Source organism: Alligator mississippiensis, chromosome 16 (genome assembly GCF_030867095.1).
Source record: "Alligator mississippiensis isolate rAllMis1 chromosome 16, rAllMis1, whole genome shotgun sequence".
NCBI lineage: Eukaryota > Metazoa > Chordata > Crocodylia > Alligatoridae > Alligator > Alligator mississippiensis.
In genome coordinates this window covers 34818172-34839840 of record NC_081839.1, presented here as the reverse complement: position 1 = coordinate 34839840, position 21669 = coordinate 34818172, and the positions used below count along the sequence as shown (strand labels likewise).

Here is a 21669-nt window from a genome sequence, read left to right as displayed (position 1 = left end):
ATCTTGGCTGAAGCCTTCCACCAGCTGATGACTGCAGAGTAGGTGCAGAGGGCATGTTTGGGCTTGGAATGATGAGAGCTTGCTGCTTTGTCATTGCTTCCTGGTAGCAGACCCATAATTACAGGGTTACCATCTTGTCCCTCCCATCTTGTCAGCCTGAGCTTGTAGAAAGCTGCTGTCTGCATCGTGATCATTCTGGCACTCTTTGGTTTGAGTTGTCAGTGTCCAGCATCAGCAGTACTAGATACCAATGTGCTTTGACCAAAGCTACGTGTTTAATAATGGTGGTTTAATTTGTGACTGTTTCCCTCTAGCAGGGGAAGCTGGGAAGACCTCTGCCCCCTCTGTGTCCTGGCTGTTGGCTCAGGGCAACATGCAGAGGAAGCCGAGTTGAGGTTCTCCTGTAAAGAAAACAACCCATCTCCTGCCCTGTTCCTTGCAGGCACAGACCCTGGGGGAGCCCAGCAAGTTCTCCTCAATAAGCCTTGTACATGACAGGGCAGAAGCAGCCCTCAGTGGTTCAGTGTTTCTGAAGGTGGCTGGGTTAGTGCAAAGATGTCCTGGTCCTCCAAGTGAAAAGCCTCTGTTGCATTCACCTTGGGCTGCCAGGGAGTTTCTGCTGTGTCTTGTGAGACTCCAGGAGGCCAGGGGAGCCACGGACAGGCTGGGAAGCTGCAGAGCGAGGTGGACAGCATGTCAGCCAGGTGCAGAGGGCAGGGGCGGGACAGGATGAGGCTAGGAGATTCCAAAGGGCAGGGGAAGGAGCAAGTCCTCTGGGTGTTCCCTCTTCCTTGGTGCCACTGACTTGGTAAACTGCCTCATACTGCTTTGGTGACAAGCCCGTGTCTGCACTGAACAGATCATAGATTCATAGATGTTTGGGTCGGAAGGGACCATAGCAGATCGAGTCCGACCCCCTGCCCTGGGCAGGAAAGAGTGCTGGAGTCAGATGATGAGGCAGAGCAAGGAGTGCAGATGATCCTGGAAGAGCAAGGAGTGACACTGCTGGTGAGTTGGTAGAGCTTCCTCAGTTCCTCCAGAACAGGCTCCGCAACACCTATCACTGTCCTTCTTTCCTCCTCCTGACTGCAAAGCCCCTGTCCACAGCTTCCACATGTGGGGACCTGTAAGGGATTCCCAGCATTGCCTCAGACCACCCAGGGCTGGGGAGCATCTCTGTTGCCTGTAGAAGTCTTAGGCCCTGCTTCTGTGCACAGCTGTGGGAACATTGCTGTGCAGGTGGCTGGGGACAGGATTGGGGTCTGGCCCAGCCCTTTGCTGTTTGAGCTAGGCTTGTCCTTGGGTACCTGGAAACCTTGCAGCCTGATGCCGGCCTTCATGTAGCAGTAGGCATGTGAAGGGGTCCCCATCTCATTAAATGAGAGTAGCTGGAGGAGGCTGATGTCACCTGCTGTTGCCTGGTCTTCTGTGGAAGTGCCTTAGTCCCCTGCAGCCCTAAGCTTGTTGCTAGACCCTGATGTATGAAGGAGAAACAGGATTCTGCCAATCCCTGCAATGCCAAGCACTGATTCTCCATTTCTGTGCGCCCGTGTTTGTGAGGCCGATCAAGTACCAGAGAGCTGGACACGTCACTGCGGCTCCAGTGTCTGCTAGAAGAAGTCTCTCTCATTAGCTGTTCCCATGCCTGGGGAAGAGGATGGGAGCGGGGGCCTGCATCTGGCCTAGTGCCTGTGCTGCTGTTCTCACCCTTGCTTTCAGTGCGTGGGGTTAGCTGGAGGGTCTCTCTTGTACTGATGCACGGCAGGCTTGCCGTGTCAATAAATCACTTTCACATGCCAGGCTGCCATTTTCTTTACTGGCTAGAAATGCACAGAGACGTGGTGGAGTTGCAAGAAGAGCTTGTGGGATTTCCAGCCCCGAGGATGGCCAGAGGGGTGATGGCCAGTAGCTCTGCCCTGCGTGCCTCAGTCCAGTTCCGTCCAGGCCTAGCTGCATATTACTCGAGGCACGAGCTGATGCTCCTTGAGGACTGGGCTGTCTAGTCCCAAGCTCCGCCTGGCAGGTGTCCAGCTCCTATGTGGGCAGGATGACTAAAGCCATGCTGGTCCAGTCAGGCCATGAAGTTTTCACCTTCTACCACCGAATGCTTTAGAAGTTTGCACTCCCCAGTTTTGCAGTGGCTGGCCAAGCCAGAAACCACATGGGGAAGGGACACTGGCAGACTTTCCTGTCAGGCTCGAGGGAAATGGTTTGAGTCGAGTCAGCAGCTGTCTGCTCAGAGCTGTGGTGAAACATAGCTTGCATTACTGCAGAATTCTCCTTTGTAACTGAGCCTCAAGTGCTTTCTTTGCAGGCCAGAGGCTGGATCCTGTCTTTGGTCACACTGGCATGCAGAGCCAGCTGCTTTGCTAGCGGTCGGGGGTGGAATGCAGCAGCTGCCCCGGGACCAGCATCAGGGAAAAGGTGAAGCCAGACATCTGCAGCTGAAGCTGCTGGGCGAGGTGCAGAGGGGAACTGCCAGCACAAGGCAGCCTGTGCTCACGCCAGCCAGCCTCAGGCTCTGGCCTCTAAGCAGGAAGCAGCCAGTGGCATGAGACCCAACGCATAGCCCCATTTAGGGCACGCACAGCAGCAAGATCTAGGCCAACTTGAGGACTCAGAGGCTTGGAGCTACTGTACATCCTGTGAGCTCATGGCTCTGAAGCTGAGCACTATGTGTACCCCCCCCCTTTGAAGTATACATGCGGCTGTCTAGCTCTTCTACCGCACGTTCTCTGCTTCCATCGCACTAACTGCTGTTTCCCTTTTTGCACTCCTCCCCCTCTCGCAATAAAAGTCTTCCCCATGCATGACAGAGACTCAGAGAAATCTGAGCTGCCCAGTTTGAATATCTGGCATATGCACCTGGTTCATCTAGAGCTTCGGTAGGTTTCTGAATTGGTCCCGGGAGAGCCCTTTCTGCAGGGAAGAGGGTGTCTGCTCCAAGCTGCTGTGGGTGAGTATTGTCTCAATAACCTTTCTCAGCAGTCTTTCTGAGGGCAGAGCCAGGAACCATCTGTGTGCCTGAGCTCAGGCCCCGCTCTGCAGTTGGCAGAAAGCCCCAAGGTGCAATTGTGAGAGAACAGAGGGGGCCATTGGTTTTACTGCACTTCTTTTTACATCCACTAAGTAGATGCTCTTTGTCCCGACAAGGACAGGGTATCTGCCATCTGTAACGGAGCCCTGCTGAGCTGGCCTTGCTCCTGCTGTCAGCAAGTTATTAGGAAAGTCCCTGGGTAGCCCCACAGGCAAAGCCAGGGCTAGGGGAGTGCGAGAAACAGGGAGTGCATGGGGGCGATTCTGCACACAGGTCAGCCCTCCAGGCACGGGTCAGCATGGGGATGTTTGCAGATACCAGATCTCAGCTGTCCAGGTGGGAGCTGCAGACTGCTAAGCACTGCTGCACTCTAACCCCTATTTAGGAGCCCAAATGGAGTTGCTCTTTTGACCCTTTGCTCACAGGTGCCAGGACACCTGGGCATCTGTCCACATGGACAGGAATGGAGAGCCCAGCAAGCCTGGGGGCTTTCCCTGCAGTGCCGGGAATGGCTACAGTCAAAGGTTTTGCAGCCGTGCGTGTATGGCTGTGTTGGGAGCAGCCTTGTGGTGCGTGCTTCAGGAGAGATGGACCCCTCGGGGCAGAAGCACAGCCAGTAGGCTCTGGACACCTCTCTTTTGATTGGCATCCTTGAGGAGTTGCCCCTGCCAGGACTCTGACTGCACAAACACAAGGAGGGCACCGGAAGGCAGGTTATTTTATGCCCATATGTCTTGCCTGGACTCCAAGTGCTGGAAATGCCTTGCTATGTTTTGTGTAGGGATCAGCGCCGTCTACAGAGGTTGTCACTGGTTCGGATCCAGTCCAGGTTGCTAGGGACTGATGCTGTTGCCATCCAGTCTGACCTTATTTAGGGGATCTTGGGCTTTTCCAACCCTCTCCTTGGAAGTGAATCAAAGGACAAAGGGTCTGGATTGCTCATATCAGTGGCCAAACAGCCCATCGCCACCTTTGGTGCCAGACCCAGAACAGCCTGTCTGGCCCCTGGAGGAGCCCAGGGCCCCAAACCTGGGGAGAGTTCCTTAAGTGGTTCATAGATGCTCCGGTTGGAGGGGACCTCAACAGATCATTGAGTCCGACCCGTGGCCGGGGCAGGAAAGAGCGCTGGGTAAGACGACCCCAATCAAATGCCCATCCAGCCTTCTCTTACAGATTCCCAAGGCAGGGGAGAGCACCACCTCTAGTGGAAGCCCATGCCAAATTTTGGCCACCCTTATTATGAGATAGACAGGCTAGACATCAAGAAAAACTGTCAGTTTGTGACCATTGTCCCTTGTGACCCCAAGAGGCGCTTGGTGAACAGCACATGTCTAATCCCTTGCTGCGTCCCCCTAACGAGTTTGTAGGTGGCCACAGGATCACCTCTCAGCTGTCTCTTGTGGAGGTTGAAGACGTCCAGGTTGCTCAGTCTCTCCTCATAGGGCTTGCTCTGTAAGCCCCTGACCATATGAGTCGCCTCCTCTGGACCCTCTCGAGTCTGTTGAGATCCTTCTTGAAGTGCGGCACCTAGAACTGGATGCAGTGCTCCACCTGTGGTCTGACCAATGCCACATAGAGGGGAAGTATCACCTCCTTGGATCTATTTGTCACACATCTGCTGATGCACAATAAAGCGCGGTTAGCTTTGCTGGTGATTTCATCACAATGATGACTCCTGTTCATCTTGGAGTCCCTTTCTGCTTCTGTGTTGCTGAGAGGGTCACTTCCTAGCCAGTCCGTGTGCTGGATATTTTTGTACTTGTCCGTGCTGTACTGCATCCTATTGTGTACTGCCCACTTCTCCAGCCTGTCCAGGTCTGCCTGCAATCGTTCTGTAACGGGGCCTTCTCGGGACCCATCGCCCAATGGCCCCACCCACCTGTGTCTGGGCCAACCGCCCACCTTTCCACCTGCTGTGCCTTGTTGTTAAATTAATGATCTTAATTAGGTGGGAGGCTGCCTATTTTCTCACCCCAATGCCAGGGGGCGCGATCTGCGGCTCTGTTCCTACCCTACACCGCAGCCCATGCCTCGCAGATGCCATCCACAGATGTTAGTCTCACTGGCCCCACACTGGGCCCCAGAATCATCCAGTTCAGACCCCAACTGGATCCCTCCACTCAGGCAGCCTACCCTGCCCTCATTCAGGGCTGCCTCACTCCCTGAACCATTTCCCCTCTGGGGCGTGGTTCCCCTGCACCCTTTGGCCACGCAGGCCCTGGCCTCACCTCCAAGGCCACTCGGAGACCCCAGGCCCTCAGCTCTGGGCATCCCTTGCCGTGGGCCCCTGGCCCTTTTGACTGGTCTGGTCCTGGCCCCAGCGCGGACCAGTCGAGGGTACTCTCAGTCAGGTCTCTGAGCCTCTAGCCCCACTCTCACTCCTGCCTTCTGGCCCTACTAGCGGGTGATCCACCCGGTTGTGGGAGCTGGGGTTAAGGCACCCCAACCTGCCTTTCACCACGGTGCTAACTGGCCTGGCATTTCCTGGGTGCTCCCACACCACTGTGAGCCCCACCAGGCCACCCACTCCCGGCAGGGTGCAGCTTTAGGTCATGCCTAGAATCGGGACCTGGAGCCTCCTAGCCATCCCCTACAGCTCCCCCCTTACCTCCAGGATGATACCAGCAGGCTTGCAGCCAGGTAGGGAATTCCCCTGTTTATATGGAAGCCTGGGATCTAAAATGGCCGTGGCAATCAAGCACCTGCGGGCTGCTTGGCTCAGCTATTAAAGCGGCAGCACCACCAGTGCTCTGCCGCACGTTCCCTACCTTCCGGAGTGTGCACTTCACCTCACAATTTAGTATTGTCCACAAACTTGGACAGAGTACACTCCACACCCACATCCAAGTCACTGATGAAGCTATTGAAGATTTCAGGTCCAAGGACCGAGCCCTGCAGGACCCCACTACCCACATCCTTCCAGGTCAATACCAACCCGTCTACTACCACTCTCTGGGTTTGACCGCTGATCCAACTTGCCACCCACCAGACTGTGTAAACATCTATATCCCAGCCTCTACAGTTATGAGACTGAACGGAGTGAAAGCTGTGGCCAGGCCCTGCAGCCTGGGTGTCCGCTCCAAGTCTGCTCCCCCTGGTCTGGGAGTTTTGGCAGTCTGTTCTCTACAGCTTCCTCTGCCTAAAACGTCCAGCTTCTGATGCTGCCGGGAGCTGGTGGATTTGTGCTGCTGTGGGCATGAGCAAGGGGGCTGTCCAGCTGCCCCATTGATCAGAAACCGTGTGTATGGCCTGGCAGAGCAGGGCATGGCTGGGATGCAGCTGGAGGATGGGGGAGGCAAAGTACAGTGGGACTCCGTGCTTCCAGATGGCTCGTGAGGGCACCTCGGATGCAGCGAGAAGGCCCTGTGCAGCGGGGCGGTCGGAGAGAAGCTCTGCAGCGGCGTGGGCCCGTGGCTGACTAAAGCTACAGGGACCTGGGCTTACAGGTTCAGCCCGGCGCAGGCAGTGGGGTCCGTGTCAGGAGAGCATGAGGCCACCGGCTGGTGCTAACTGGTCTCTCTCTCTCCCTCGCAGGATGTCTCCTTCCCTGGCTCTCGTGCTGATGCTGGCGGCACTGGGTGAGCAGAGAACCGGGGCCCCCGCTGCCTATCTGGAGGGTTCAGTAGGACGCCCGCTTGGGCTGCATGAGCAGCAGGCCTGTGCCCTCGAGCCGGATCCTCGGTCTGGAGGACAAGGTTTCCACTTGGGCACTGCCAGAGGATGGGCCCATGCTGGTGGCAAGGTCCATGCCCTGTGAAATGTCCCTCGCCTCCGCTGGCCGGACTGGGGGCCTGGGACCGGCTGGGCCCTCTCAGAGGTGGCGCACAGTGGGGGAGGCGAGGACCCAGCTCGGTGGGGCATGCAGCGACTGCGGCCACAGGCTGCCACCACCCCGTGCATACGTGCACGTGTACGTGCACCTGGCCACGAAGCCCCGTGGATTGTCCCCTCTGGCTGGAGGGAGCTAGTCCCACCCGCCCCATCAGCACAGGCCGTGGCCAGGTTTGGGAGGGGCTGCCGGTCTGGGCTCACCTTGCCTGTGTCCCGCAGGGAGCATCGGGGCGCTGGACCCCAGGGTCTTCACTTGCCCGGAGCTGCGGGCTCATGTCGGGGCCTCAGTCCTGCTGGAGTGTTTCCTCCTGGTCCCTGGGGACGGAGCCTGGACAGTGACCAAGGTGGACTGGGTGCACACACCGAGAAACAGCACGGAGTCGGTGAGCCCGATGGCTGGCGGCAGGGGCTGGAGAGCACCTGGCGAGGGCAGCCAGGCCGCGGTGTAGAGCAGCACAGGGCCCAGTGGGCTGGGAAGGGAGCACGAGGGCAAGCTCCTCTCCCTGCCAGGGCAGGGAATCCAGCCCAGCTGGGGTGGGAGCCTGCCTTTTTCTGGCGTGGTTTGGAGACCTTGGTCGGACGAGTGTCCCCTGCCCCAGGGGCCCGAGGCCCAGGCTGCAGCCCCAGCATACACTGGCCCTGCATCGGGACCCTCAGCGGAGAGGCCAAGGGCTGCTGGGGGCACCCGTCCTGTGCAGAGGGTTGGGGCCGTGGGGGTGTTCAGGCAGCGCCAGACCCGGGTGCATACAGAGGAGCCTGTGATGCGGCCCGGAGCGCCACGGGGCTTGGCAGGGCAGCAGGGTGATGGGCCCGTGCCCCTCTTCCCCGCACAGGAGGTGGTGGTCTTCTACTACTACAGCGGGCATGGCGTCCCGGCAGGGCCCGCCCGGGAGCGTGTGCGGTGGCTGGGGGATGTGTCCCATGGCAATGGCTCCATTGGGCTGCAGGACGTGCAGGAGGGCGATGGTGGCACCTACACCTGTGAGATCCGGGTGTCCGGGCACAGCAGCATCTTCAAGAACCGCACGGCGCTGCACGTGGTCCCTGCCGCACGCAGACGTATGTGCCCCTGCCCCACAGGCTCCCTTGCCCTGGCCACATGCCCCCTTGCACTCTGCCCCTGCGGTGTCTGCTCGGCCCCTCCTCTTGGCCTGCCCCAGACCCGTGGGCGCGGGGCCACGGCTCTTGTCACCCGAGATGGAGACCAGAGCAGGGGCTGGGGGCAGGGAGGGAGGGGAGGGCTGAGGAGGGCTCCATCCCCAGGCACTGTTGAGAGGGCATGGGCTGCAGCTCCCCAGACTCCAGCTTGCTGGCTGTCCCCACGTCCACAAGTCGCCCTCCGGGACGGCAGGGACAGGCCCCATCCATCTGGGGTGCCTGGACAGCTTCCAGCCCCTGGGCTGCACGCTGGGAAGGGGCTCAGGCCAGCACGTGGGGGGCAGCTGCCTCGGAGGGGACCCAGGCCCCCATGGCGGAGCTGGACCGATGCCCTTCAGCTCTGCGTCTGTGCCTCTCCCCAGGCTCCTGGGCTGTGGTGACCGTGGGCCCCATGGACCCCGAGAGCGCCGGGGGCAGCGAAGGAGGCAGCAGCATCGTGGGCTATGTCTGTGCAGCCGTTGGCCTGGTCCTCGCCCTCTTGCTGGCTCTTGGGCTGGTGCTCCGGACACGAAGGTACCAGCATGGTGCCCCAGCTGAGCGCCCCAGCGGCTGGGCCAGGGAGGGCAGGATCAGTGCCGGGACCGGCTGCCTTTCCCTGGCGCGGGCACCACCCACGGTCTCATGCTGCCCTCTAGTGCTAACTGGCATGACCCACTCCGCTTCTGCAGCAGGGTCCTGGGCTCCCAGAGCCTCCTGCCAGCCAGGTCTTGGGGCTCGGGCAAGGGCAGGAGCCGTGCCCCTGATGCCCTTGGTGCAGCAGTGCCCTGGGGTGCAGCCAGCTGCAGGGGCTGAGGCTGGCATGGGGCAATGGGGGGGGTGGGAGTATGAGTCCTTCCACTGATCCAGGAGGGCTCCTGGCCCCTTTTCACCACTATCCAGCCAGAGCTGGGCCAGGCCAGCACGGGGGCAGCGAGGTGTGCTGGCCCGCAGGCTCACGGCTCCTGTTCCCTCCAGGTCCGCGGAGACCAAGGCCCTTGCAAAGAGCTGGGAGGACGGCAGTAAGAGCAAAGCAGAGGTGAGGGCCCAGCGGCGCGGTGGGTGCGTCACCAGCTGGGCAGAAGCTGCTGGCAGGCGGTGGGGGGGTGGGGGGGGTGGATGGGAGCTGCCCAGTTGCCCTTTACCACCTGCCCCAAGGTGCCAACCCATGTGAGCCCGGGGACCCTGCCCTGCCCTGCCCTGCCCCCAGGGCTCAGGGCCTGGGGGAGCCTGTCACAGCAGCTGCCCCGGCCTGATCCCCGCCCTGCTCTCCCCACAGAAAAGCATCTACTCCTCCATCCACGGCCCGGGGACGCCCAAGGCCGTGTGCGAGGCTGAGCAGAGCAGCAAAGCTGAGGCAACCTACGTCACCATGGTGAGACCTGCGTGGGGCACACTGCCATGGGAGCGGGGCGGGGGGCTGCCTGAGACAGGGCATCGCTTGTGGGCCAGCTGCCTTGCTGGGCTGCACTGGGCCAGCCGAGGTGTGGCCATGGCCCCGCGTTCCCCCTTGCAGCCAGACACCCCCATGGTGCCAGGTTGGGCTCCATCCTCATGCCAGCCTGTGTGCCCAAAGCCTTGGGAGCAGGCCGAGCATGACCTTTGGGAGCTGCAGCAATGACCAGGATGGTGCTCTGCTCTCTCCAAGCTGGGGGCATCCCCTTCCGACTGTCACAAAGGTGTGCAGGAGGTGCAAAGCACTGAAGGGACATGCCCAAGGTTATGCTGTGCACAGTGGCAGAGCTACAAGTGGCCTTTCATCCTGCTGCTCACCTCCTGGCTGGGAGGCAGTCAGTGCCCACGGCTGCCTGCCTTGAGCAGTCAGGGGGCTGCCCCACCATGGCGGCTGACGGCTCTGCCCATTGTCTGCCCCCACAGCGTCCTGTGGCTGCTTTCCCCAGGGCAGGCACCATGCTGCTGGATGACAGCACCTACATCAACTTCATGAGGAAGACAATCCCGGCAGAGTGGAGGCAGAAAGGACTGCAGAGCGAGGGTGAAACCCAGGGAAGCAGGAAAGCTGGGGATGGAGCAGCCTGTCTTGGGGTGGAAAACCCCTGTGCTGTAGAGGCGGGATGTGAGCCTGAGGCCCAGCCTGGCAAAGCCACCTTGGACATTAGCTCAGGCGAGGGGCAAGCTCTGCCCACTCCACCAGGGTGCTGTGGTGCTGGCACTCAGCCCCATGGGGACAAGGACCCTGCTACGTGCTGACCTGATGCTCCTCCGATCTCTTTGGACTGCAGTGGTGCCTGGAGGCCTGCTCCAGATCGGGGCCCTGCGCTCAGCACAATGTCCACATGCCACTAATTATGGACGCAGCGCGGGCTGGGGCCCTGGCCTGGCATCCGGGGCCTGCTGGCTGCTGCAGGGACCTGGTGGGACAGGGAGCGTAGCTGGGCCCAAGGAAACAGGTTGTGCTCTGGGTTGGTCCTCGGCCCGGAGTGAGCCGGCACGCGGCGGTGCCCCGCAGACGGGCAGTACTGGTACGTGCAGCCCCACGCTCGGCTATGGCACCTCTGGGGCCAGGGGCTTAGCCGCGTGCCAGTGAGAGCTGTGCCAAGGCGCTGGCATCTTGTTTGGACAATAAAGCGTCAAGCGGAGCCAGGGGGTTTCCTGCTCTTGGCTAGTGTTTTCTTTTCCAGGCCCGCGGTGTGGGGGGAACTGCCCCACGTCCTAGCACACAGCTCAGCAGCCTCCGTGCCATGTGGGCAGCTGCCCCATGCAGCTCCTGGCACCCACATGGCATGTCTCCGACTGCCCGCTGCGAGAGGGCCCTGGGCACGGGACGGGGTGGTCCTGACGACGCCCTGGCACCACTCGACCCCTTGCCTCCCCTTGCAGATGCCAGGTGCTGGAGGCGACTGGACTGGGTCAGGCGCTGGCCTAGGAGCCCCGGCTGCGGGCGAGAAGCGCCCCGGAGGCAGGCGGGAGGCCAGGCCAGGCCAGGCGGGCGCACCTCCCCGCCTCTATATATAGATGTGTGACACCTCCAGGTGCAGAGCTCCCGGCCCTGGCGGGGACCCTCCGCTCGCAGGGATGAACGCAGTTCCGGGCTGGTGCTGCAGTCTGTTGTTTCACGTTGCCACCCCACTCGGTTTTCTCACAGAGGCAGCGTCGCCAGCTGCTGAGCTGACAGCAGGCAAATTTTATGCACCGGATGCAAGTCGCCACAGGAAGCTGTCCTCTCCACGCCGCGTGGCCACCCAGGCACTGCACCCGGGAGACTTTGCACCGTGCATGTAATGTGTCCACTTAACACGTGCTTCGCTTCGCATGGCGGCGTCTGGTAGAGGTCCCAGCTCTGACTGTCCCGCGCTCGCCTCCTGGGGCGAGCTGCCACCTCCAAGGCCCGGGGCTGGTCCAGACACGGCTCTGCTCTCAGGCTGAGACTGCCCAGCCGGCACACATGGAGCGTTCCCCAAGGCCCCGGTCCTCAGCGTCTGCCTGTGCCTGGGGCCTCGGCCTCACGTCCCAGCTGTACAGCGCTCTATTGCTGCCCAGCGCTCCTGGCCCCAGGCCGGGGGCTGGCGCGTGCAGAGGCAGCTGCAGGGCCTGGACTCTGGGGCAGGGGAGGAGGAAGAGCGTCGCTTGCAGGAGGACGTGCAGAAGAGAGCTGACGACTCGCTCGTGCCCTGGCAGAGCTGCCGCCACTGACTGCACGTGCCCCACAAGGGCCAGCTGCCTGGCACACGTGTGTGTGCTTAATCCCTGTGAGTCCCAGATGCCATGGTTCTATTGCGAGGTTTGTAAAGCCCCAGCTCCGGGAGTCCTGTGACTCCGAGAAAGGCTCAGCTCTCCTTGATGGAGAGTTGCCAGCCCCCCAGGGTTGGCCCGAGCGTGTCCTGGGGACTCCAACACCAGGAGGCAAAGGAGCCCAGGGCCCACAATGCCTTTGCAGCAGCTCAGCTATGGGTGTGCCAGGACTGCCGGGGGCCTATGTCACGGGGTCTGCTCATGGGGGCTGGCAGAGCTGCCCCAATCTGCAGGACTTCAGCCCCTGGGCATTGTCCTGCTCCAGGCCAGTGCTGAGCACTGCCAGCGTCAGGGCAAACGGCTGGCACTGAGCGGGATAGAAGGTGGTTGCTGCTGCTGGGAGTGCGGATGGCCTGGGGGGAGCAGCTCCTCTGCCAGGTGCCCCCTCCCCGCGCCCCCATGAGTAAGGGCAGGCTTCATGGGCATCTCGAGACTTGCTGGAGCTCGGCCTCTGGAAGAAGAAGGGTAAGGTAGGGACCATCTGCCCCACCAAGGCCAGCGCCCAGGAGTGGTCTGCAAGCAGGGCCTATGGGTGCCCAGATGTGCACAGCTGGGCAGAAGAGAGCCGGAGAGCCGGCTGCCTCTCTGCGGAGCCTGAGCCTGGGCCTGGGCCTGGCTGCAGCCCCCTGCCCCTTCACCTCCCCCAGGCTCCAGGGCAGGGCCCAGGCAGGTGGGGTCGCCCACCCGAGGCAATGGGTGGTGTCGGGAGCGTGGGAAAGGGCCTCGGTGCACGAGGACGAGCCAGGAGGCAGCTCCGTAGCTCCGGCACACACAGAGGCTGCTGCAAGGGGCTCCATCCAGCCTGGGGGTCACTGCCGTGCAGCAAAGGGGGCCCTGCCCATCGCAGGGGATGAGGGACCAGCGGGCGCTCCTGGGCCAGGTCTGAGCCACGGGGGTGCGGGAGCCGGTCCTCTCCTTCAGGAGACACGTTTCTGCCCTCCCACTTCCTTTGATGAAATCCACCAACCATAAAATTCCCCATTTTTTTTTATAGCAGCAGCGCTGGGTCCGGCCATATTGGAGCTTTGGAAATAAAGCGGCTCTAATATTCTATGTGCCCTGGAAATAAAGCCGTGCATTTGAAAAAACCAAACCCACCACCACCTCCACCTGCCAGGCCAGGCCAGGCCCACAGCCATCTCCACGCACGGGGCCCTGACCATGGGCCGGGGACCGTGGCTCCTGCAGCCCTGCCTGTGCCTCTTGGGGCTCAGCTTGCTCTTCTCGCTGGGTAAGTCCGCTGAACACATTGCATGCATTGGCTGCAGGCAGCGAGCATCCTCCGCGGGGAGCGGCATCCCCTCCGCTGCGGCCGTGCTCGCCCCGGCCCATGGTCCGCACAGACCCACCGGGCCGCGGGGCTGCCAGGAGAGGGGAGCGGGCAGGGGCACTGGGTTTTATTGCAGGCTGCTGAGCCACATGCTGCCGCCCAGGGCTGCGAATGCCTGTGCCTGGCTCCTCAGCTCAGCCTCTGCCTCTCCCTTGGTCTCCAGGGCTGGCTGAGCTCACAGGGACTGGGGTGGGAGCCAGGGTGCGGGTCCTAGGGCTGGATGCACTTGGGGGGAAGGCAAAGCACCCGACGCGTGTGATGCATGTGTTTAGCCTCCTCCAGGTCTGCCCTGGCCTGGCGGGAGCCCAGCGGGGCAGGGAGGAGCAGGCTGGGGTGGAGATGTCGGCTCCGGTGCCTGCATTTGTACCCTGCCCTGGAGCCAGGAGTGTGTCAGCAGCTTTTGTGCGTATCGATTACTTGGAAATGGAGCCCGCGAGCGGCGTCCCAGCGGTGCCGGTGCCGTGGGGCTGCCCGGCTCTTTGCAGCCGGTCAGGGATGGAGGAGATACCCATGCAGATCCTGTCCCCAGGGCCAGGGAGTGCCTGCGGGGTGCTGTATGACCCTGCCTGGGGGACTGGGCCGGGCCGAGCGGGGGTGCAACACGCCTGGGAAGGTGCAGGCGCAAAGCAACGCTGCTGGCAGCAGCTGGACTCCGCTGCGCACCCGTGGCCCCTGAGCAAGGTGCCTGTGTGGTGTGGCCGGACTGGGGCACGAGCATTCACACCGAGCGCATCACGGGAATGGCGCGGATCCCCTCCGGACAGCCCTGGGCTGCAACGTCCTGCCTCTGCCCAGGGCCACGGTGGAGCTGGCCTGGCCAGGACCGCTGTGGCCGCCACGGCAGGGCCGCGAAGCCTGTGGGGTATCGGGGGCTGCGGGACTATAACCGCTTGCCTGTGGTGCTAGGGTGGCCCTGGGGCTCCTGCTTGGACAGAACGGCCCGAGCTGGTCCTCAGAGCATCTGCACCGCAGCCTGAGCAGGCCCCGACCGTGTCGGCGGCCACAGTCACTGCACAGGGAGTCTGGGCCCATGGCAGGCTCTACCCTGGCCCGAGGCATGGCCAGGGGCTGCAGCCCCAGAGCCCAGTGGTCAGTCCTGCCAGGGCCTTGCCGCAGTGGCTGGGGGTCTGTGCTCAGGACTTGGGGTTACCCTCTCCCCCTCCTTCCCTCCCATGGAAGGATGCCCCAGGCCAGGCTTGGGCAGGCTTTTCTGCCTCTCCAGAGACACTGGGATCACTGGGGCCTGGACGGCCCCCACTCTTCTCTGCCAGCCAGCAGCGGTCGCTCCCTGTGTGGGGGGCACAGCCCAACCACGCCAGCTCCCACCTGCCACTGCCGCGCGCCAGCCCTGCCCTCAGCTGCCCAGGGCAGAGCGGCTGCGTGCACAGGGTGTTTGCCAGCCCAAGATGCAGGAGCCCTGCCTTTCCCCTCCTGGAAGAGGCAGCCCTGGGAGAGACAGGCCAGACGCCTGCTTGTCTCCCCATAGCCATGGCAGCTTGCCCGAATGGACCCAGAGTAATGCATCCACCCTGGCAGGGCTCCGCGCCAGCACTGCCCCCAGAGCTGCGCTGGTGCCCAAGTGATCGGCGATGGGCGGGCTGGGGCAGCAGCTGGCCTGCTCCGCCAGATGCCAGGCATGCAATTGCCAGGCTGCCAGCGGGAAACAGAGCAGGGAGCTGTGACGGACAGACTGAGCAGCCCCTGCCCCTGCCCTCCACGCCTGCATGGGCCAGCCCCTGGGCTCTGAGCCCACCCCAGCTGCAAAGGCCCTTTTGCAAGGTGCCAGCAGCCCCAGGCTTTGGGACCCACCTGTGCTAGGTCTGGGCCTGCAGTTAACTCCTTGCCTGCTGGAAAGCAGCAGGGCCTCTGTGCCTGCCATGGGCGCCGGTGGGTGTCAGCAGGGACACCGCCCGTGTCCTGTAGCCTGTGACTGTCAGCGCAGCGTGTAGAGGACGTGGCCTGGGCGCAGGTCTGGGGGCAGCAGGTGCCTGTGCCCCCAGCCCTCTCCAAGGGCCCCACGCTCACCCAGCAGCAGGGAAGTGAGAAGCCAAGGCCGGGCCTGGTTTCGATGCCACGCAGCCCAGCTGGGAGCTCTGCCCAGTCCAGCGGGGGCTGTGCCCCTGGAACCTGCAATGCACCTGCTGCACCAGGGCTCCAGCCTGCAAGGGGGGCGAGCACAGCTGCACCCTGCCCTGGGTGCAGGGAGCAGGGCCTGGCCTAGCAAACAGGTCATGCCCGTGCCCTGGCGGCCCCTGTCACCATGCTGCCCTGGTGCACATGCTGCCAGCCTGGCTGTGCTGGGCTGCACTGCCTATGGACGAGGCCCTTCATAGCCCCGGGGCAGGCTGGCTCCATGTCACTGTGCCGGTCCAGCATGGCGCGTCCTCGTGGGGAGCCGCCAGCGGGGCCCTGCCTGGGCATGGAGGAGCTCCCCAAGCTGCAGCTGCAAGCTGCAAGGAGGCAGGCAGGGACCTGGCAAGGAGGCAGGCAGGGACCTGGCTTGACCGCTGCCCCGGCCCTCGGTCACACATCTCCAGGGCTGGGGCTGCTGCAGTGGGGCGATGGCCCTGGGCAGGAAGGCTGCCCTGAAGACTGGGCAGGAACAGAGAGGAGGAGAGCGCAGGGGGAGCCACGGCTCTGCACCCCGCATGGCCAGCATGACCCCGGGGCCCTGCGGCTGCCTCGCGAGCTGGTGCAGGACGGGGCAGGGGCTGGGGGCGGGGGGTGGGAGAGGGGTGGGAGCGGGCGGCAGAGGGAACCCCCAGCTGCTGGGCTGCTGCATTCCTGCCCTGGGTCTCTGCCATGGTGCAGGCTCCACTGCAGAGCCCGGCTCTGCCCCCCCAGGAGCACTTGGCAGCGTGGCCTCCACTTTCAGGCTGAGCTAGTGCGCCAGCAGCAGTGGGGGTGGGTGAGGGCGGAGAGCATCTGCATTTCCCCTGCAGCCCCCGGAGGCAGGTGCTGGCAGGGCCCATCGGGCACTGCGCTGCTGCGTCCTGCCCGGGATGAAATCTGATGAGTGCAGCCATCAGTTCCCGGCGGACGTGGCGCGGAGCCCAGCCCGGCAGATGCTGCAACCGGTCTCTGCAGAGCTGATGGATTGCAGCAGGGAAGCCGCAGCTGAGTGGCAGCCAGCAGCGTTTGCAGGCAGGGTGGGGCGGGCGCGCGGGGCCGAGAGCCAGGCCAGGTGTCTTCAGGGCAGCCAGGACCTGCTGTGCTAGGCCTACGGCCCTGGTCCAGGCGCTGCTCACCTGGGCAATCGCTCCATCACGTGTCTGCCCTGCACAAGTGCCCCCAGCAGGTGCCTTGCTACCCACAGGGCCCATGCTCACTTGGGCCTGCTTGTGCCCGCAGCTGGGCCCTCGCCATGCTGGGCTTCGCCTGCCACTTGCCAAACCTGCTCCCGGGGGGAGGGGACCTGGACAGGCTCCAGCGCTGGCAATACTGACTGCTGTTGGTCTCTGCTCCCGCGCCCGCAGCGCCCCCCAGCCTGGGCATGGAGGTCATGGCACCCATCACCGTCAACGCGCTCAACGGCTCCTCCGTGCGCCTCCCCTGCACCTTCAACTCCTGCTACAAGGTGGAGAACAAGCAGTTCTCCCTCAACTGGACGTACCAGGTCTGCGACAACTGCACCGAGGAGCTGGTGAGCACCAGGCTGGGGGCACACGTGCTGGGAAGGGAAGGGAAAGGAAAGGAAGGGGAACGTGCCCCTCTCCCAGGAATTGGCAGAGGCTGCGCTGGCTGAACACAAGGCAGAGGGCTCAGGCTGGGGACAGGCTGGGGAGGGAGGACCCGGGCCTGCGCTGCACGCCCAGCGGTGCAACGGGGCTCTGAAGTGGGCCCAAGTGCAGGCGGGAGTCCAGGCCTGCGTCACCCTCTGTGTGGCCATGCCTGCAGCCCTTGCTCCAACCCTGGCCCGGGTGCAGGGGAGAGCCCCCTCGCATTGCCCCGCATGGCTGAGCTTGCAGGAGCCCCGTGGGAGTGTCGGGGCTGCCAGGCCAGGCGAGCCGGGCTGGCTCACGCCGCTCATGCTGCACATGCAGGGAGCCACGGCACGGTCTCTCCTGCCCCTGGGGTGCCCTGGGGGCCAGGCTGTCAGCATCTCCCCCCTGCCCCGCTCTGCCCTGCCCAGTTCCTGCAGTTCCGGTTGAAGATCATGAACAAGCAGCTGGACCGCTTCGGGGACCGGGTGCAGTTCACCGGGAACCCTAGCAAGTACGACGTGTCCTTCACCCTGCGGGATGTGCAGCTCGAGGACGAGGGCACCTACAACTGCTATGTGCTGAACCCCCCGGACCGGAACCGGGGCCACGGCCGCATCCAGCTGAAGGTCCTCACCGAAGGTCAGTGCGCGGCCGCGGGGAGTCGAGAGCCCTCCAGCTCACAGGGTCCCTCCTGGCTGGCTGCTTTGGCGCTTCCCACCAAGGAAGCAGCTGCCCTGAGCAGCCGCCCATCTACCTGAGAGAGCCAGGTGCTCGTGGCGCAGTCCCAGGCACCCTTTGCCTGGCACACATGTCTGGGAAGTAGCAGGATTTCCCTGCGGGGCTCTCCCAGGGTCTTCAGGCCCTGCTTCCCACAGCTCTGGCCCTGGCTGCCATCTGTAGCCCCTCTGTGGGGCCTGGAGCACCGGCGGAGCTGCCCCGTCTCTGCACGCCCAGCCTTACGCAGCCTCCCCTGGCCCCGCAGAGCCCCCAAAGCGTGACTCAACGGTGGCCGTCATCGTGGGTGCCTCGGTGGGCGGCTTCCTGGCCGTGGTGATCCTGGTGCTGGTGATTGTCAAGTGCGTGCGGAGGAAAAAGCAGCAGCGGCTCAACACAGACGACCAGAAGACGGAGGAGGAGGGCAAGACCGACGGCGAAGGCAACCCGGACGAGGGCACCAAGTAGCTGCCTGCCCCACTCGCCCCTGTACAGCGTGACCCCTCGATGTGCTTCCCAAGCAAGGATGTCTGTCTCCCCAGAACTGCCCAGCACCCCTCCATCTCCCGGACCCCCCAGGACTCCCGGTGCCAGCAGGGCGTGGTGAGGCGCGTGCCGCGCGGGGGCAGAGCAGCGAGCTGCTGCGGGGGCGCTGGGCAGGGTGGGGAGCTCGGCTGAGTGCCATGAGCCCGCCCTGCGCCAGGCCTGGGGCAGCTGGTGCCCAGCTCTTGCTATGAAGCAGGAGGGGTCTGAGTACCCCCGGGCAGGGCCTGTGGAGAGGCTGTGGCCTGGCGGGGAGCAGGGGCAGTGCCCAGCGGCAGAGCGAGGAGAGGGTTGGGGAGCAGGAGAGCGCGGAGAGGGCAGGGCAGGGCAGCGGTGGGTGTAGCGGGGAGCCTTCCTGCCCCGGCCCTGGTGCTTGGGGGCCTTTGCTGCTGGGTCAGGATTTGGTGAGGCCTAGGGGGGACGCTCAGGGATCCAAGGCCGAGGGGCCCATGGAGCTCCACAGCCTTCCCCTGGGAGCTGCTTTCTGCCACCATGGGCCAGTCCCTCCCCAGGCTGCTCCAGCCTCCTTGTGTGCAGAAGGCTGCGGACTTGCCCCTGCCCCTGCCCCTGCCCGAGCGCTGCGGCCGGCCCCTGGCGAGCCCCATCCTCACTGCCATTCCCAGGGTGGCCAGGGAGAGCTGCCCGGCAGCACTGGGGGCACCACGGGAATGCGTGCTCCCTTCTCCGGTGCCTCTCAGAGGCAAGTGGGCCAGGGCTGTCTGCAGGGAAGGAGGGGCTCATGGCCTTGCGCCTGGCCAGTGCTCCCGGCTTTCCTTGGGAGCTTCCGTGTCCTGGGAACGCACCGCGCAGCACGTGTTCCGGGGCCAGGGCTGGGGCCAGGGCATGGTGGAGGCAGTCCCAAGGGCATCAGGGCACTGGTGGAGAGGACAGGCAGGAGGGGCATTACTAGTCGTACAGAGACCATCCAGCCCCAGCCCCAGCCCTTGCAGCTGATCTAGCTCCCGGGGCCTGGTTGTGTCCAGGGGAATTCACCGGAGCAAGGCCTGAGAGCAACCGGTGATGGGACAGCATGGGGGCCGGCCCCAGACATGCCTGGGGGCAGTGGTGGAGAGGAGCTGGGGGAGGGTGGCATGGTCTGAGCACGGGCCAGGTTGCTCGTAGGCCTGGTGTGCCAGTGCCAGTCCTGGCTCCAGGGGACACCCTGTGGACAGTCCTTCCCCAGGGCTGCCTCAGTTTCCCTGCAGGCAGTTCAGTTAGCAAGAGCTGCCAGGGAGGAGGAGGGGGGTCTGAGGCAGCTGGCATCCTCCTCCTGTGTGTAAGTCTCCCCCCAGGCCCTGCCCCAGCCCTGGGGACACTGCCAGTGCCAGCCACAGGGTTCAGGCTCATGGGGGCTGCAAAAGCAACGGGGCTGGTCCCTGGCCAGCTCTTGCAGCCAGGCGGGGTGGGCGGCTTGTGCCCTGCTGCCACTGCCTCTGGCCTGAGGGCTGGGCCCACCGTGGAGCCCAAGTCTTCCTGGGTCTTTCCCTGGGAATTTCAGATGGAAAGTCCCGGGCAGACACCAGTAAAAGGGAGCTCGCGGGGGCAGGCAGGGCCAGGGGCCAGCAGGGAGGGCACTGCTGTGAGGGGCCGCCTGGGCGGCGCGGGCAGGACCCAGGCTGCTCCCTGCCTTCCCCGAGCAGGGAGCAGCGCAGGGCTCGTGGTGCACAGCGCTCCTCCAAGCCCCCGGCCAGGCTCCATTTGTAACTGCCAAGGCGCGACACTGCCAGTTGGACCCGCCGGGTCGCCCCCGCGTCCCCTGCAGCTGCTCCGTTCTCCCGCGGCTGGAGCGAGGCTGTCCTGATGCCTCCCCCACCCGCAGCCACCCCTGCTCTACACGGGCTGTGGCCAGTGGATTGCTTTTTACTGCTCGCAGATCTTACTGCCATGGCAGCCACCGGGGTCCGAACCCGCTGTCCCAGGGCTCTCGCTGGGTCCCGGCTTCTGGGGGCCCTTCCTAAACACTGCTGAGAGAGGGGGAATGGCGCAGGAACAGGGGGTGGGAAGCCGGCACTCCTGAGTCCTCTGCCTGCCTCTGCCACTGGCTCCTCGGGTGGCCTGAGCAAGTCCCTTGGCCTCTGCATCCCCATCTGCCAGGTGGCAGTCACGGGGGTGCTGAGCCTCCGGCCCCGACTGTGCGCGCAGCTCGGGGGCCCCGAGGAGAGAAGGGCTGTGTCATCGGGGGTCAGGCTGGAAGCTGGGTGCCTCCCACCCCAGGGTATTCTGGGCGCAGGGGGGACCTTCCCAGGACCCCCACCAGACCACAGCACAGGTGGGGGAGGTTCGCTTGTCAACCCAAGGCCCCTTCTCCCCTGCTGCCAGGCCCTACCCCAGGCAGCAGCAGCACTGGACAGGACCCCCATGGCTGGGTGGAGTGCCAGGCCCTCCTGTGCCCCCCACCGTGCTGCCCGTCAGCCTTGGGCGATGCCAGGCCCTCTGCGCTCCCTGGCATCCTGTCTCTAGCTCAGACTGGCCACGGCCATCTGCACCGGTGCCCAGCACTGTCGCTGCCACGGGAGACACCATCAGACCCAGGAGAGTGGGGACAGCGAGGCATTTGCAGAGGGAAGCTGCCTCCAGAAAGCCCTGTCTGCCTCCTGGCCCTGAACCCTCGTAGCTTCCCGGCCAGGGCTCTGCATCTCCTCCCAGCCCTTGCGCCCTGCCTGGCCCTGGCTCACATTGTCACCAGTCAGACGTACAACATGAATGTGCTAGGTATCTCCAGACTGTCGTGTGGCTTCCACTCCTTTGGGCGTCTTGCTGCCCAGCAGAACTGAATGCAAGCTGCTTGCCCCCTGCCCTCCCCCTGGGTCTCATCACATGTGCCAACTACGATGCCAAGCAGTGGGGGACTGGTGGGGAGGCAGGTTCTCCTGCCACCGTCTCCTGCTTCAGGGGAGGGGACGAGAGCAACAATTTTGTGGCCAAAGGTCTTTGACTGTTGCAATCTCTCCTGACTGTCCGTTATTTCTGTTCCCTGCACACACTGCCCCTGGATTGCAACCTGCCAATGAGTGTGTATGTACATACGTGTACACAGGATATACAGTATAGCTCTATCTCTCTCTATAAATATGTATACATGGAGCCATTGTTATATTCAGTTGCGCCTTTTCTTTTGGTTTTGTATCTGCCCTGTTTCCTTTGCCAAGTACCTGCCAGTGCTGTTCTCACCAGAGCCCGAGTGCAGAACATTTTTATTGCTCTTTTTACATTTAAGAAACAAAAGAGAAACCTAACAAAAGTCAGCCTCTGCACTGAACGCTGCTGTTTGTCAGGGAAAGAGAGCATTTTTGCCACTGTCTCTGACACTGCTTCAGCCCAGACAAGACTCTGCTCTGTCCAGGCATGTCTGTCTGCAGGAACAAAACAATAAAAACAAAAAAGCACAAGTGTCTTCTGAAACCTGGCGGCTTGTCTCCTTCCTTGGGCTGCAGAGGGAGGGCTGGGGGCTTCTGCCCCTGCATTCGCACGTGGGAACTGCCTCGGAGCAAGGTGCAGGGAGCAGGGCGGAAAGGGAGGCCTGGAGCTTTTGGGGGTGTCTGCACTGCCCGGGCACTCACACAGGGTGGGCCCCAGCAGGACTTCCCTGGAGCTGGTGCCAGGAATGGGGATGGCCCTGGCCC

At 63.3% G+C, this 21669-nt stretch overlaps 2 protein-coding genes across 3 annotated transcripts; both read left to right on the top strand.

Moving 5' to 3' along the window:
* The first annotated feature begins 2005 nt into the window (after nucleotides 1–2005).
* On the top strand, nucleotides 2006–10227 carry JAML (junction adhesion molecule like). Of its 2 annotated transcripts, XM_059719829.1 has the most exons (8): nucleotides 2006–2956; nucleotides 6572–6615; nucleotides 7088–7251; nucleotides 7702–7927; nucleotides 8389–8539; nucleotides 8981–9041; nucleotides 9282–9377; nucleotides 9881–10227. In XM_059719829.1, exons 2-8 carry the CDS (start codon nucleotides 6573–6575, stop codon nucleotides 10211–10213), a joined length of 1074 nt encoding a protein of 357 aa, XP_059575812.1. In that variant the 5' UTR covers nucleotides 2006–2956; nucleotide 6572; the 3' UTR covers nucleotides 10214–10227. The 2 variants fall into 2 exon arrangements, with proteins under 2 accessions (XP_059575812.1, XP_019346052.2); XM_019490507.2 differs by lacking the exon at nucleotides 2006–2956 and having other exon boundaries at nucleotides 5673–6615.
* Nucleotides 10228–12736: 2509 nt separating this feature from the next.
* Nucleotides 12737–21448, top strand: SCN2B (sodium voltage-gated channel beta subunit 2). The gene is made up of 4 exons (XM_059719830.1): nucleotides 12737–12986; nucleotides 16562–16728; nucleotides 17218–17428; nucleotides 17772–21448. The coding sequence occupies exons 1-4, from the start codon at nucleotides 12917–12919 to the stop codon at nucleotides 17969–17971; spliced, it is 648 nt and encodes a 215-aa protein (XP_059575813.1). The 5' UTR covers nucleotides 12737–12916; the 3' UTR covers nucleotides 17972–21448.
* The last annotated feature ends 221 nt before the right edge of the window (nucleotides 21449–21669 follow it).